Source organism: Asparagus officinalis, chromosome 9 (genome assembly GCF_001876935.1).
Source record: "Asparagus officinalis chromosome 9, Aspof.V1, whole genome shotgun sequence".
Classification (NCBI taxonomy): domain Eukaryota; kingdom Viridiplantae; phylum Streptophyta; class Magnoliopsida; order Asparagales; family Asparagaceae; genus Asparagus; species Asparagus officinalis.
This window is the reverse complement of record NC_033802.1, coordinates 45,880,310-45,894,279: the sequence shown is the minus strand read 5'-3', so window position 1 is coordinate 45,894,279 and position 13,970 is coordinate 45,880,310. Positions and strand designations below refer to the sequence as shown.

The window sequence follows — 13,970 nt, the reverse complement described above, 5'->3', positions numbered from 1 at the left end:
CATCTTGATAATTTTTTCACATGATAATAAATGCAATAGGAGACAAGGGTGGAAACGGTCCAAGGCAATATATGTGCATTTAAAAGATGTTATTACGGTGTTCTCACTCGTCTAAGTGCAATTAATGGACAAGTGTACTTCTGCATGCTATACCCCAATTAACTAAGCGGTCACACTAGTAGGGACGACGACTCAGTCGACTTGTCGAGTCGACATCCCTTCATGTCGACTCGAAAGGCGATACTTGCCGCCCCCTTTTGTCGAAGACGACTCACCACGAGTCCACTTGACTATTTGCCAGACGCCTCGTGAAGACGACTCGAGAGACGTTACTTCTCGGCAAAACTAAATGACAATTTATGTCTCGATCCTATCCTCACTGGCAACGTGTCAACATCGTATTTAATACTTGGCAGGTGCCATCATGCTTTTGGCCTCGATAGCCTTCATTACTCATTGGACCACGTGGGCACTGCCATATGTCGCCAATCACTTTCCATTTAATGCCGAAGTGATCCTTCCTCCAGTTGCCCGCCAACACCTATAAAGTAGAGGTTGACTCAGCTGTCAGCCTACACTTCGCTGTTAGAAATATGGGCTGTTTAGACAAAGATTAACACAAATTAAGTTTTAAACTGTTAATTGAAATTAGAAAAAAACAGATAACTATTATAGCTCAGAAATGAAATTCAAATGAAAGTAAATAAAGTTTAGAAATACGGCCTGATGGTCGAGGCGTGCAAGCACTGTCCCAAGAAACTAATTGCCCCCTCTCGTACAGGGCTACGCGGCAAAAGTTCCCGGAGATACAACGACCCTCGGTCAGGCGACCTCCTTCTCGTCGGCACGAGCTTCAAGAAGGCTTTGCGAATACTTCTCGACTTTCAAGGAACCAGCAAATCGTAACAGTAAGTAAATTCAAGAGGAAGAACAGAGAAGGAGAAGAAGAGCTTGTTATATTTCGCTATATTCAACTCTTCGGATTTTAGATCCTTTTATAGGGAAAAACCAGCAAATCTCGTAATTAACACGTTTTAATTACTCACCTATTAATGTATTAACGTTAGCCCTTTTTTTGTCATTTAAATCCATAAATCCGCGGTATTTTAATTATAACAGTTACAAAATATTTAATCCTACCGACCCGAGCCCGAGCCCGAGCCCGGCCCGGCCGGCGCGCGCGTGTGTGGTGTGGAGCATAACCTTTATATTCTTCTAGGCATAGGAGGGAAAGGGAAGGCTTATAAAGACTCTTTCTTCCTATTCCATTTCCTATGTGGGACTAAAACTTTTCCTCTTTTCCTCTACAAAGTCAAGTTTTAAGTTATCTTTATTATAACTCCAACAATCCCCCACATAACTTAAAACTTCAAATAATTCAGAAATAACAGTAAAAGAAGAACTTAAAAATAAATAAGATTGCTGGTTCCCTTATACTATGTAATAGGTGGAGGTACCTTTCGGTTTGAACCTTCACTTTGTGACAATTGTATAGATCCGTGAGAGCTTGGTGGACTACGCCTTGAACCAGTCTCATTTATCGGATTTCTACAAAAAGGACTAAAACTTTTCCTCTTTTCCTCTACAAAGTCAAGTTTTAAGTTATCTTTATTATAACTCCAACAACCACCGCCCTCCTGTGCTCGGCCAAAGTGACCAATCTACCATTATACCCTAGGTTTAAATACAGGTACTATTCGCACATCACATGGATCGAGTTTTGGGTACACAAATCTAATCTTAGAGCAGATATACTGTATATACAAGAACTCACGCAGTTCTTCTTTTTCCTCACTCAAGTTCATCAGCTAACTTGATTATTGGAGGAACCACAGGAGATCCAAGCCCCGTCCTCTCACTTGTTCTACATGTCTAGGTTGTTCAGCAACCTAACTCAAGAACATAACATAAAGTCAGGAAAGAAAACGGCCCCTCATCAATACTGAACAAACTCATCAAAACACGGATACATATTGACTGTGTGATCACTTACATCAACAGTTTGGCACCCACCGTGGGGCCTCTTTCTTTTTTGAGAAAATATTGCAGGTTCTGAACAAGGGTCGGATTAGTCTCACCCTCTAGAACGATGCCAGAGCTATGTTACTCGGGCCCAGCTTGAGGAAACAGCTAGCTTAGCAGATTTTTCAGTCTCTCCAAGAACAATTCGCCAATTTAACTAGCGACCTTCTCAGTTGGCTTCCACAGCCACAACAAGCCACTTCTCTCCCCCCGCCTTCGGGAGACCAACAATTAGAGACCCATCCCTCCGAAGCACAGCAAACAGTCCCTCCTCAGATTCCTCATGCTACTGCTAAGCAGTTAGGGGATCACGATAATCACGAATCCCCACCACCTCATCGGTCGACTCGCGCTGACGAGTCTCGACGACATTGCCACCATCATCGGGAGACCACTGGCGAGAGTCTTGGTCATGGTCACCTTCGGAACCGTACTAGGGGAGTCGTTTCTAAAACCCTCCACTATCACCATGCCTCTCTAGCCCCCTCTGCTACCATAAGGGCCTCTGGATATGATCGGGTGTACAAACCGATCGCCAATGCTATCAGGGGTAATACCCCTCTCTCAGATGACATCATGAATGCCCTATGTGAGAAGTTCAAGATGCCTCACGTGGAGAAGTACAAAGGTGAGGGAGATCCCTCTAAGCATGTTAAGAATTATTACAATGTGATGAGCATGCTCCAAGCATTGGAAGCAGTCATCTATAGATGTTTTCCTATCACTCTTTTAGGGAGTGCCAAGCTTTGGTGGAATGCTCTCGAGAAGAAGTCCATCAGTAGTTTTTAATAACTCAGCCGGAACTTCATCCATCACTTCCTGGCTAACACCAAGAAAAAGTTGCACCCTCATGTGTTAATTTAGATGAGGCAGGGGCTTGAAGAAAGCCTTCGAGCCTACTTCAAAAGGTTCCAGGCAAAGAGGCTAGAAGTGAATGATCTAGAGAGTGCAGTTGCTATGTCTACACTCGTGACCGGCTTGCAGAGTAATGAGTTGGCCGACTCACTTGCTAAGAAGCCAGTTACCAACTATGAACAGTTGATGACCAAAGCCCACGGGTACATGTACATGGAGGACGCCCGAGCTTATAAGGCGTCGATTAGGGTTGCAGAGACTTCCATAACCATTACTTCAGCAGCTCTAGCAGTACCATCCATCCTGCTGACTCCATCAGTAGCACCCGCGATGGCGCTGACACCAGAGTCAGCCAGAGGCCCACCTGCGAGGTAGGAATGGCCAAGGGACCCTCTGAGGGCCGACCCTCATTCCAATCGGTCCAACATGAGGGACCAACAAAAGGACCCGACGTCGAAGAGCTATGGTTCAAAAGGAGGGACACCTCATGGAGCCTACTCCTCAGATAAGCTCGAATCCAAAGAACTAAGACACCATGTAGTTTTGTTGTTATCACCAGAATCACGGCGATTTCGCCGACGAGTGTTGTATCCTTAAGAGGGATATTGATGATTTTATTGAGAGAGGGTAACTAAAGAACCTTATCTCTCGATGGATTCGTAGCGAAGCTGCTCTAGCCAAAGATGATAGAAGATCTTGCTCACGATCGCCTCATCCTCGACTACAGAAAGACAACCGACCCTAGAGCCCAGCCACAAATGGGTCATCAACACAATCAATGGTGGTCCCACTGTTGGGGGGTCATCCAACGATGCTCAGAAGAGATATACCCTGAGGGTGTTGTGGGTCGACCATGGTGACAAGTGGACGAAGGCAGATGGGCCCATATCCTTTGGGGATGCCAACCTGCAAGGCATTGAGACGCCTCATGACGATCCTATCATCATCATTGCGGGGATTGATGGCTATCAGGTGAAGCAAATCATGGTTGACACAGGGATCTTGGTAGACATCATGTATGTCGACGCCTTCAACTAGATGGGCATCGACAAATCCCGTCTGTTCCCCTATAGAGGACCCCTCATCGGATTCACAGACCACTCTCTTTTGCCTGAAGGGATGATTACTCTCCCATTAACAGTTGGGAAGTACCCTAGGCAAGCCACCGTCCAAGTCCAGTTCCTAGTGATGGATATCAAATCAGCCCATAATATCATCTTAGGCCGAACTGCCCTCCATCTTTTGTGGGCCATTCCTTCAACTTACTACCAGATGGTCAAGTTCCTGACCCCTAACAGAGTCAGAGTCGCTAGGAACAATTAAAGAGAGGCCAGGTCCTACTACCTACTCTCGACCAAGGGCAAAGGCGTACAAGACGCCATGCCTATTGAGAAAGCATAACTCTAGTTGGAGAAAGTAGCTGAGCAGCAGAGGACGATATCGGTGGAAGAGCTTCAGGAGATACCCATTGACCAAGAAGGATTGAAGACGATTAAGATTGGGTCCAGTCTAGTCCAGGCCTTGTTAGGAGTTTTGACCAAGTTCTTGCAGGAAAATGCTAATGTGTTTACCTGGGAACCCGAAGACATGTCGGGGGTTCCCTCCGAAGTGATTAGCCATGAGCTGGCTATCGATAGGCATACCATGCCAGTTCGACAGAAGAAGATACATCTCAGCCCAGAGCGCTAGAAGGTGGCGGCCGACGAAGTCAAGTGGCTTTTTAGAGCTGGCTTCATCCGGGAAGTCTGATACCCGGAGTGGTTAGCTAATGTTGTGTTGGTGAAGAAAGAACTGAACAAATGGAGAATGTGTGTGGACTTCATGACCTCAACAAAGCTGGTCCCAAGGACATCTATCCCCTGCCTCGAATCGACTAGCTGGTTGACGAGAGTGTGGGACATGATCTGCTCAACTTCATGGATGCCTTCTCCGACTATAACTAGATCTTCAGGGCAGAGCATGATCAGGAGAAGACCTCCTTTATCACTGACTTGGAGACATACTATTATAAGATGATGTCGTTCGGATTGAATGTCAGGGCTACATATCAGAGACTTTTCAACAAGGTCTTCAAGCACCAGATCGGCTGTAATTTGGAGGCCTATGTGGACAAATTGCTGGTAAAGTCAAAACAAGCGTCGACCCATGTATCAAACCTGGACGAGACCTTCTCTATATTCCGACGCTACCGAATAAAGCTCAATCTCATAAAGTGCACCTTTGGGGTACAATCAGGAAAATTCTTGGGGTTTATGATTACCTAGAGAGGTATAAAGATCAATCACGAGAAAATATCCACCATAGAGCGACTACTTGAGCTGGGTACCATGAAAGACATTCAGAAGCTGAACGGGAAGGTTGCGGCTCTGGGTCGCTTCCTCTCCAAATCTACCGAGAGGAGCCTCCCATTCTTCAAGATTTTAAGGGGAAGAAAGAACTTAAAGGAGAGCATGACTTGGATGGCGGAATGGAGTGCTGCATTTTAGAATCTCAATGCATACTTGAGTATTAAGCCACTGCTAAACCAGCCTATAAGAGGAGAGACATTGTACTTATATATGACTATCTCCTCTGAAGCAGTCAGCTCCATCCTTAATCGAGAAGAAGAGAACATTTAGAAGCCCATTTACTATATGAGTTGGGTCCTCAAAGCGGGAGAACTCAACTATCCCCTTAAAGAGAAGGCTACCTTCGCACACATCACTACTGCAAGGAGACTTCGCCCGTACTTTTAGGCCCATGCCATCATCATGCAGACGAGTCTACCTTTGAAGAAAGCGTTGGGCAGTCCTACAATATCAGGGAGGATGGTCGCCTAGATAGTCGAACTCAGTAAATATGATGTCCAGTTCAAACCAAGACGACAATCAAAACTCAAGCCTTGGCTAATTTTTTGATTGAGTCGACCTCACCAAGCGACGATCCAGATGCATCTTTGCCATCCATCCAGGCATCACCGCCAGTATTCGCTACAGCCCAAGCATCTACTCCACAGATCGGTCACACCCTGGAGCATGATTCGCCTGAGTTTGTCTCATGGTGGTTGTTGAAAGTGGACAGGTCCTCTGGAGAAGCCGACAGTGGAGAGGGGGTAGTCATGCGAAGCCCAAACGGGTCGACACATGAACACTCCATCTCCTTTGGCTTCTTGGCTTCAAACAACAAAGCTGAGTATGAAGCACTTCTCGCTAGCCTTCGAGTGGCGCAAGCACTGAAGGTGGAATGCATGTACATATTAGCCGACTCGCAATTAGTCGTCTATTAGGTGAATGGATGATACGTAACTAAAGATCCAAGGATGGCCTTATATCTTAAAGTTGCTAAGGAGTTATTGACCAGCTTTCTGGAGTTCAAGATAGCTCAAGTCCTCCGCGGTCTCAACACTCGGGCGGACGCCCTATCCAAGCTAGGGTCAACAAGCTCTATGATCAACTCGAAGCATGTTTACACTGATGCCCTTGAGCGACCCAGCATCTCCTGGTCTTCTGAGACCATCTTGTAGACAGACGCACTTGTGACGCCTTGTTGGTTGAATCCTATTATCCTCTACTTGACATAGTGCACTTTGCCTGTAGATCTAGTTGAAGCCAAGCATCTATAGAGGTATTCTCACCGCTATCTCCTAATTGACTATCAGCTTTAACGGATGTCTTATTCTAGCAGCGGTGTCGGACCCTATCTGTGATGCGTTCGGCCACCAGAGGCTAACTATGTACTCAAGGAGATACACGAAGGCACTGAAATATTAACAAAGAAAGATATAAATTTAGATTAAGATAATGACTCAAAAATATTAACCAAGAAAAATCTTACATAATTTATAAACTAGGTACAAAAATTGTCCTAATGATGTTTTTCCAATCGTTTAACATTCCAATTGTGATGCTCTTCACGTAAGTCATCCTTGTGAATTCTGTTCTCAACATGAATTATTATAACATTAGTATTATATTATTTTATACATATATACATATAACAATTAATATAAAACAAACTTATTCTCTAACTTCCTCAAGACATATGCTATTGAGAAGGATAAAGAGATGTATATCATTACTAATTATGATTCCCATTGTCATGTAAGTTGGTTTTCCATATATTCTGTTATGAATACTCACATGTCTATTAAGCCTCTTCTCTATATTTTCGTCTAACTAACAAGAACAAAATGTTGTTACTTCCTCCAGGAGATAACATTCCATAATAGAATCCTCTGTCTAATTTGTACATATACTATTTTTTAGAGTTAGAAGGTACCTACAAAAACTCACATTAGATTACTAAATGCAAGAATGCAGAATAACAAAATTATATCTATTGCATCAAATGAAAAATTGAAGTTACCTTTCTATAGAATACATCCACCTACATTGTATCGGTCTTGCAAGTCTAGCCTCCGTTGCAAGATGAATAGTCAAGTGTATTATGATTTGAAAGAACGACTATAAAAAAATCCGCTCAAGCTTGCACAATATCAAGGATATTGCTTTCTCTAGCTTTTCTAGATCCTTATCATCGTTATTTTTAGCACACAATTCTCTAAAGAAGGTGCAAACTTCATTGATCATTAAACCAATGGATTCAAGAAGAGAAGTCCTTAGGGATAGTGGGAGAAGGTGTTGCATAATAACATTGGTGATCATGACTCTTCAACCCATTGATCTTGCCTTTCACAGTCTTTATCTTCATATTAAATGATCCTAAAAATTCTTTAGGAACCTTCAGCTCATGCAATACCTCTAAAAATATTTTCTTTTCTGATTTTGAGCATTGGGGAGTACAAATTTGCCTGGATTACCTGCTTTAGGTATAGGATTAAACTCTTTTCTAATGTTCAAGTGCTGCAAATCTCTTTGAGCTTGGAGGTTGTGTTTTGATTTTTTATTTTTGTAGAGAAGCAAGTTAAGTATATGCTCAGATACTCCCTTCTCAATGTGCATGACGGCTAGATTGTGACACACGGTATTTGTATCCTAATACGACAGTTCAAAAATACTTTTTTTTCCATCCTTGCGGCCTTTCCTGTCTTTCCTGAAAGTTACATTTCCATGAACATTCTACTGAGCAAGTATGTCCTTTCCAGATAAGGGGGCTGGAATCTTTTTGTTCTCTCTAGTACCATCAAAGTTAATAGCGTCATCCCTATAGGGATGATTTTCTTCAAACATACGTCGATGACCTCAATAACAGATCTTTTTGGTAAAGGGCAACCATACGTCGATGACCTCAATAACAGATCTTTTTGGTAAAGGGTAACCATGTACGAAATAACCAGATAACATTCCATATGTAGGAAAGCTGTTAACTATCCACATCAAGGCTTCACGCATTGTGAATGTTTTCCCTTTTGTCTACATCATATGTCTCTACACCATCAATGAATGAAGACCGTAACTCATCGATGAGAGGTCAAAGGTAGACGTCAATATTGTTGCCCGGTGAACTCGGCCCATCAATAAGAAGAGGCATCATAAAGTATGATTGATCTATAGCTAACCACAGTGAGAGATTATATATTATTATTATAATAGACCAAGTACTATGCAGATTGCCATTAAAACTAAATATTTGGTGAAACTTATCGAAATCCTTCCATGCTGGAGAAGCTCTTGGATGACTCATTTTCCCATCTTTGCATGGAATAGCACGGTCATGCCAGATCATTGCTACCACTGTTTTATTACACTTGTAGAGCCTCTGCAGCCTCTGTATCACAAGAAAGTATCGTACCACCTTGATTGGTATGTTATTCTTGTTAGCATGTACTTTCTTCTTATATCTAGACACTCTATAGTTAGTGCACTCTATCAGTTTAGAATTTTCATTCCACAATAGTACACAATCATTAGGACATGCATGAATCTTCTTATAGTTCAAGCCCATATCAGACACTCCATAGTTAGGGCACTCTTTCGGTTTAGAATTTTTATTCCAGAATAGTACACAATCATTAGGACATGCATGAATCTTCTAACAGTTCAAGCCCAGATCAGACATTATCTTTTTAGCTTCATACCAGCTCTGAGGCACATTATTTCCTGGAGGCATAGAATCTTTTAGGAATTTTAGAAGTATTGTAAATGACTTGTTACTCCATTTATTTAGGCATTTAATCTAGAAAAGTTAAACGAACCATGATAGTGATGAATATTTTGCATTCTTATATATAGGTCTATTGGCATCTTTCGTGTCCTTCTCATACTCATCTACACATTCTTGTCCAGAAGGATGATCATCTTTGGCAATATTAGTGTCACCAAAAGTAGCTTCTCCTATTTCCTCCATCTCCTCTTCTGGAAATAAATTTTCATCATTGTCTTCTTCTTCATTATCGATAATATTATGAGCTAGAATTTCTTCGTGATATACCAAAATTGTATAATCTCTAATAAACCATGCTTAAATGTGAAGTTCTATATCTTCCTCCTTGCGGTGCACCCTATTCCCACAGTGACCATACGGACAAAGGATCATCCCATGTTGGATCCTATCGTGTTCACACAAAAATTTTATGAAAGAAGCAACTCCTTCAATTTATTCAGGTTTTGTGCGTTTTTCACGATTCATATACATCTAGTCCTTACCTCCGATATAGTCACGTGCCATACTAACCTAAATAAGTCAAAGTTAGTGATAAAAACTCTTAGAATTATGCACGCTTGAATTAAAGCACAAAATCGATAATCCACAAGTAGCAAATTGAGGATACAATCATAATAGAGACATTATAAGTTAAAGTTTGGAACATTTTTCTCATCAAAAAGTAATTGATACATTATCTATGCAGGCATATATTATGAATATGTATTTTGTGCGTTCTTAATATCCTAATGTTTCTACATTAAACTGCAAAGTTTGATGGATGATTCTCAATGAAATACACAGTAGGATAACAACAATCTTTTGTTATTCATTAATAATTAATTAGAACTTGTAGGCGTTGAAAATTACCTATAGGTCTCCACGAGCAGCTCAAAGCTAAGAGAAGACGATGAATGCCACTATCCAAGTTAAAAAAGCTTGATTGACGTCGACAAACGCTTAAAGTGAATCGACAAACTACGTGAAGTAACGGAGTTTCAGAATAACGAAGACACGAACTGATCGGGAACCCCGTGTTGCTTACAAAAGGCCAAACGCCGCTCCTATCCTAGCTTAATCTACAATGATCTAATCATCGGAGCTTATAGAACTCCTCGCCGGTTTTCCAACGCACTTTGAATCACTCAAATCTGAGTTCGGATGAAGAAGTTGCGGCGGAAACGGACAAGTGTGCAAAACAAAGCCTCTCAGCCTGAGTTGAGACACCCCGAGGTGTCTCGGCCCAACCGAGACACCCCAAGGTGTCTCGGCCAAGGCGGAGACACCCAAGGGTGTCTCCAGCCCTAAAAACTGGCCGTTATGCGGTTTTAACCGCCCGGACTTCCTGGAACCTATAAATACAGCCCCAGGACTTCATTTTTTTGGGGATCTGAAATTCTCAAGCGTTGGCGAAGCCCTGCCAGACTGAAGATTAAAGGTGTATGAATTTCAGAGAGGAGGAGGAGAGATCGGATCGACTTCATCTGCATAAAGAAGAGGAGCTCGTCAGATCTGCAGTTCTCGTGTTCGTCCCTTAGGGTTACCCCGTTGTGGTGATCTTAAGAAGAGCAATTATCTCGCTGTTGCCGAGATAAGCACTACGGTTTCTTGATTCCTTCACGAATCGACGAAGCTTTACCTAATTTTTCAGCAATCAGATCTGATCGACGGTGGTCCACGGATATCAACGTCCCCGTCACAGGCCAAGTTCCCACGCACGCAGAAGATCGATAAACGATCTCTGCGCTGTTTGTAGAGAATTGTACTTTTGTTTTGTTTTCATTGTGTAAAAGTCTTATAAAAAGACTAATTTTTGTTTTCGTTGTAAACGTCTGAAGTTTGTAATGAACATCGCAATGAATCAAATAATTTTCTCCCCAAACAAGCTGGCGACCACAGTGGGAGCCAACAGCCTTGCTGCCGAGGATGTCGTACCGCAGCCGACGATCAAGATCCCAGTGTTCGAAGAGGTCGAATACGAATTCGACCAGCAGAAATTCGAGGAATATATTTCCTCCTTCTCCTCCAGATCTCCTTCTTGCAAACGTAGGAAAACCGCTGCCGCGAAGAACGTGATTTCAGATCCAAAAACCAAGGCTGATGATCTGAACCCGAATGCAGTGGAAGATTCCTCTCCGGCTTCCAAAGAAACCAGGTCCAACGTTCGTGATAACTCCTCGAAAGTCAAGGAGTTGCCCGTTGAAAGTGCACCAGTGCTGACGAAGAAGGCTCGTCAAAATCAACATACGACGATCTAAACCCTAAGGTCAATGCCGGTCAACACGTAACCCTAGGTCAACGCCAGTCAACGCGTTGCGACCAAAAGTCAACGTCAGGCGATCCAAAATCCTAGATCAACGTCAGTCAACGCGTTGTGACAAAAGTCAACTTACAGTGATCTGAAACCCTAAGTCAGCACGATACAACGGATGTAGTCAGTTCTAAGTCAACACAATGACACGAGCCAAACTCAACTCATCAGTTTTAGATTCGAGACTCCGACGACGGCCAGACGATAAACGCAGTGCCGAAAGAACTTCAGCTATTCGTCAAAGTATCGAATAGATTGAAAATCGAAGGAGTCAAGAATTGAAGCTAACTACAGGTCCTTTACACTGACCGAAGGCTGGACCAATCACATCCAAAGTATTTCAGCCTCTTTTATAAAAGAAACGAGTCTGGAATGCTTTGGAGGGGGTATCTGTAGGCGTTGAAAATTGCCTATAGGTCTCTACGAGCAACTCAAAGCTAAGAGAAGACGATGAACGTCACTATCCAAGTTATAGAAGCTTGATTGATGTCGATGAACGCTTAAAGTGAATCGACGAACTACGTGAAGTAACGGAGTTTCAGAATAACGAAGACACGAACTAATCGGGAACCCCGCATCACTTACAAAAGGTGAAACGCCGCTCATATCCCAGCTTAATCTACAATGATCTGATCATTAGAGCTTATAGAACTCCTCGCCGGTTTTCCAACGCACTTTGAATCACTCAAATCCGAGTTCGTATGAAGAAGTTACGGCAGAAACGGACAAGTGTGCAAAACGAAGCATCTCAGCCTGAGTTGAGACACCCCGAGGTGTCTCGGCCCAACCGAGACACCCCAAGGTGTCTCGACCAAGGCCGAGACACCCAAGAGTGTCTCAGCTTGAGCTGAGACACCCAAGGGTGTCTCGGCCTCGCTGAGACACCCAAGGGTGTCTCCAGCCCTAAAAATTGGCTGTTATGCAGTTTTAACCGCCCGGACTTCCTGGAGCCTATAAATACAGCCCAGGACTTCATTCTTTTATGGACCAGGAATTTTGGAGAATTGGCGAAGCCCTGCCGGATTAAAGATTGATCGAGTTCTTCAGCACAGGAGAGAAAGGTTCTTCAGATCTACATCACCCGTGTCCGTTCCTTAGGATTATCCCGTTGCGGTAATCTTAAGAAGAGCAATTATCTCGCCGTTGTCAAGATAATCACTTCTGCTTCTAGATTCCTTCATGAATCGATAGAGTATTGGATCTGATCTAATTGTCAGGTAGTCCACGGATATCGACATCCCCGTCACCGGCCAAAAATCCACGCAAGCAAGAGACGACGAACGGATCTTGCGTTATTTTCGAGAGAGTTGTAACCCTTTATTTCTTTCTTTTGTTGAGTACTTGAATTCTTTGTAAACAATTAAAATTATAATGAATTCAGTAATGAAGGCAACTTTCAGCGAAAACAAGCTGGCGACCACAGTGGGAGCCAACAGCCTCGCTGCCGAGGCTGTCGTGCCGCAACCGACGATCAAGATCCCGGTGTTCGAAGAGGTCGAATACGAATTCGATCAGCAGAAATTCGAGGAATATATTTCCTCCTTCTCCTCTAGATCTCCTTCTTGCAAACGCAGGAAAACCGCTGCCGCGAAGAACGTGACTTCAGATCCAAAAACCAAGGCTGATGATCTGAACCCGAATGGAGTGGAAGATTCCTCTCCGGCTTCTAAAGAAACCACATCCAACGTTCGTGACAACTCCTCGAAAGTCTAGGAGTTGCCCGTTGAAAGTGCACCAGTGCTGACGAAGAAGGCTCGTCAAAATCAACGTACGACGATCTAAACCCTAAGGTTAACGCCGGTCAACGCGTAACCCTAGGTCAACGTCAGTCAACGCGTTGCGACCAAAAGTCAACGTCAGGCGATCCAAAATCCAAGATCAACGCCGGTCAACGCGTTGTGACAAAAGTCAACTTACAGCGATCTGAAACCCTAAGTCAGCACGATACAACGGAGGTAGTCTACCGGATTGAAGATTGATCGAGTTCTTCAGCACAAGAGAGAAAGGTTCTTCAGATCTACATCACCCGTGTCTGTTCCTTAGGATTATCCCGTTGCGGTAATCTTAAGAAGAACAATTATCTCGCCGTTGTCGAGATAAGTGCTTCTGCTTCTAGATTCCTTCGCGAATCGACGGAGTATTGGATCTGATCTAATTGTCAGGTAGTCCACGGATATCGACATCCCCGTCACCGGCCAAAAATCCACGCAAGCAAGAGACGACGAACGGATCTTGCGTTATTTTCGAGAGAGTTGTAACCCTTTATTTCTTTCTTTTGTTGAGTACTTGAATTCTTTGTAAACAATTAAAATTATAATGAATTCAGTAATGAAGGCAACTTTCAGCGAAAACAAGCTGGCGACCACAGTGGGAGCCAACAACCTCGCTGCCGAGGCTGTCGTGCCGCAGCCGACGATCAAGATCCTGGTGTTCGAAGAGGTCGAATACGAATTCGACCAGCAGAAATTCGAGGAATATATTTCCTCCTTCTCCTCTAGATCTCCTTCTTGCAAACGCAGAAAAACCGCTGCCGCGAAGAACGTGACTTCAGATCCAAAAACCAAGGCTGATGATCTGAACCCGAATGCAGTGGAAGATTCCTCTCCGGCTTCTAAAGAAACCAGATCCAACATTCGTGACAACTCCTCGAAAGTCTAGCAGTTGCCCGTTGAAAGTGCATCAGTGCTGACGAAGAAGGCTC

The 13,970-nt window shown here is 43.4% G+C and overlaps 1 protein-coding gene across 1 annotated transcript; it reads left to right on the top strand.

Moving 5' to 3' along the window:
* On the top strand, nucleotides 3,916–4,566 carry LOC109823408. The gene is made up of 2 exons (XM_020389685.1): nucleotides 3,916–4,176; nucleotides 4,285–4,566. Exons 1-2 carry the CDS (start codon nucleotides 3,916–3,918, stop codon nucleotides 4,564–4,566), a joined length of 543 nt encoding a protein of 180 aa, XP_020245274.1.

Coding starts and splice junctions, on each gene's coding strand:
- LOC109823408 (XM_020389685.1), top strand. CDS start 3,916: ATGGGCATCGACAAATCCCGTCTGTTCCCCTATAGAGGACCCCTCATC. Junction 4,177..4,284: donor AGTTCCTGACCCCTAACAGA/GTCAGAGTCGCT, acceptor GCATAACTCTAG/TTGGAGAAAGTAGCTGAGCA.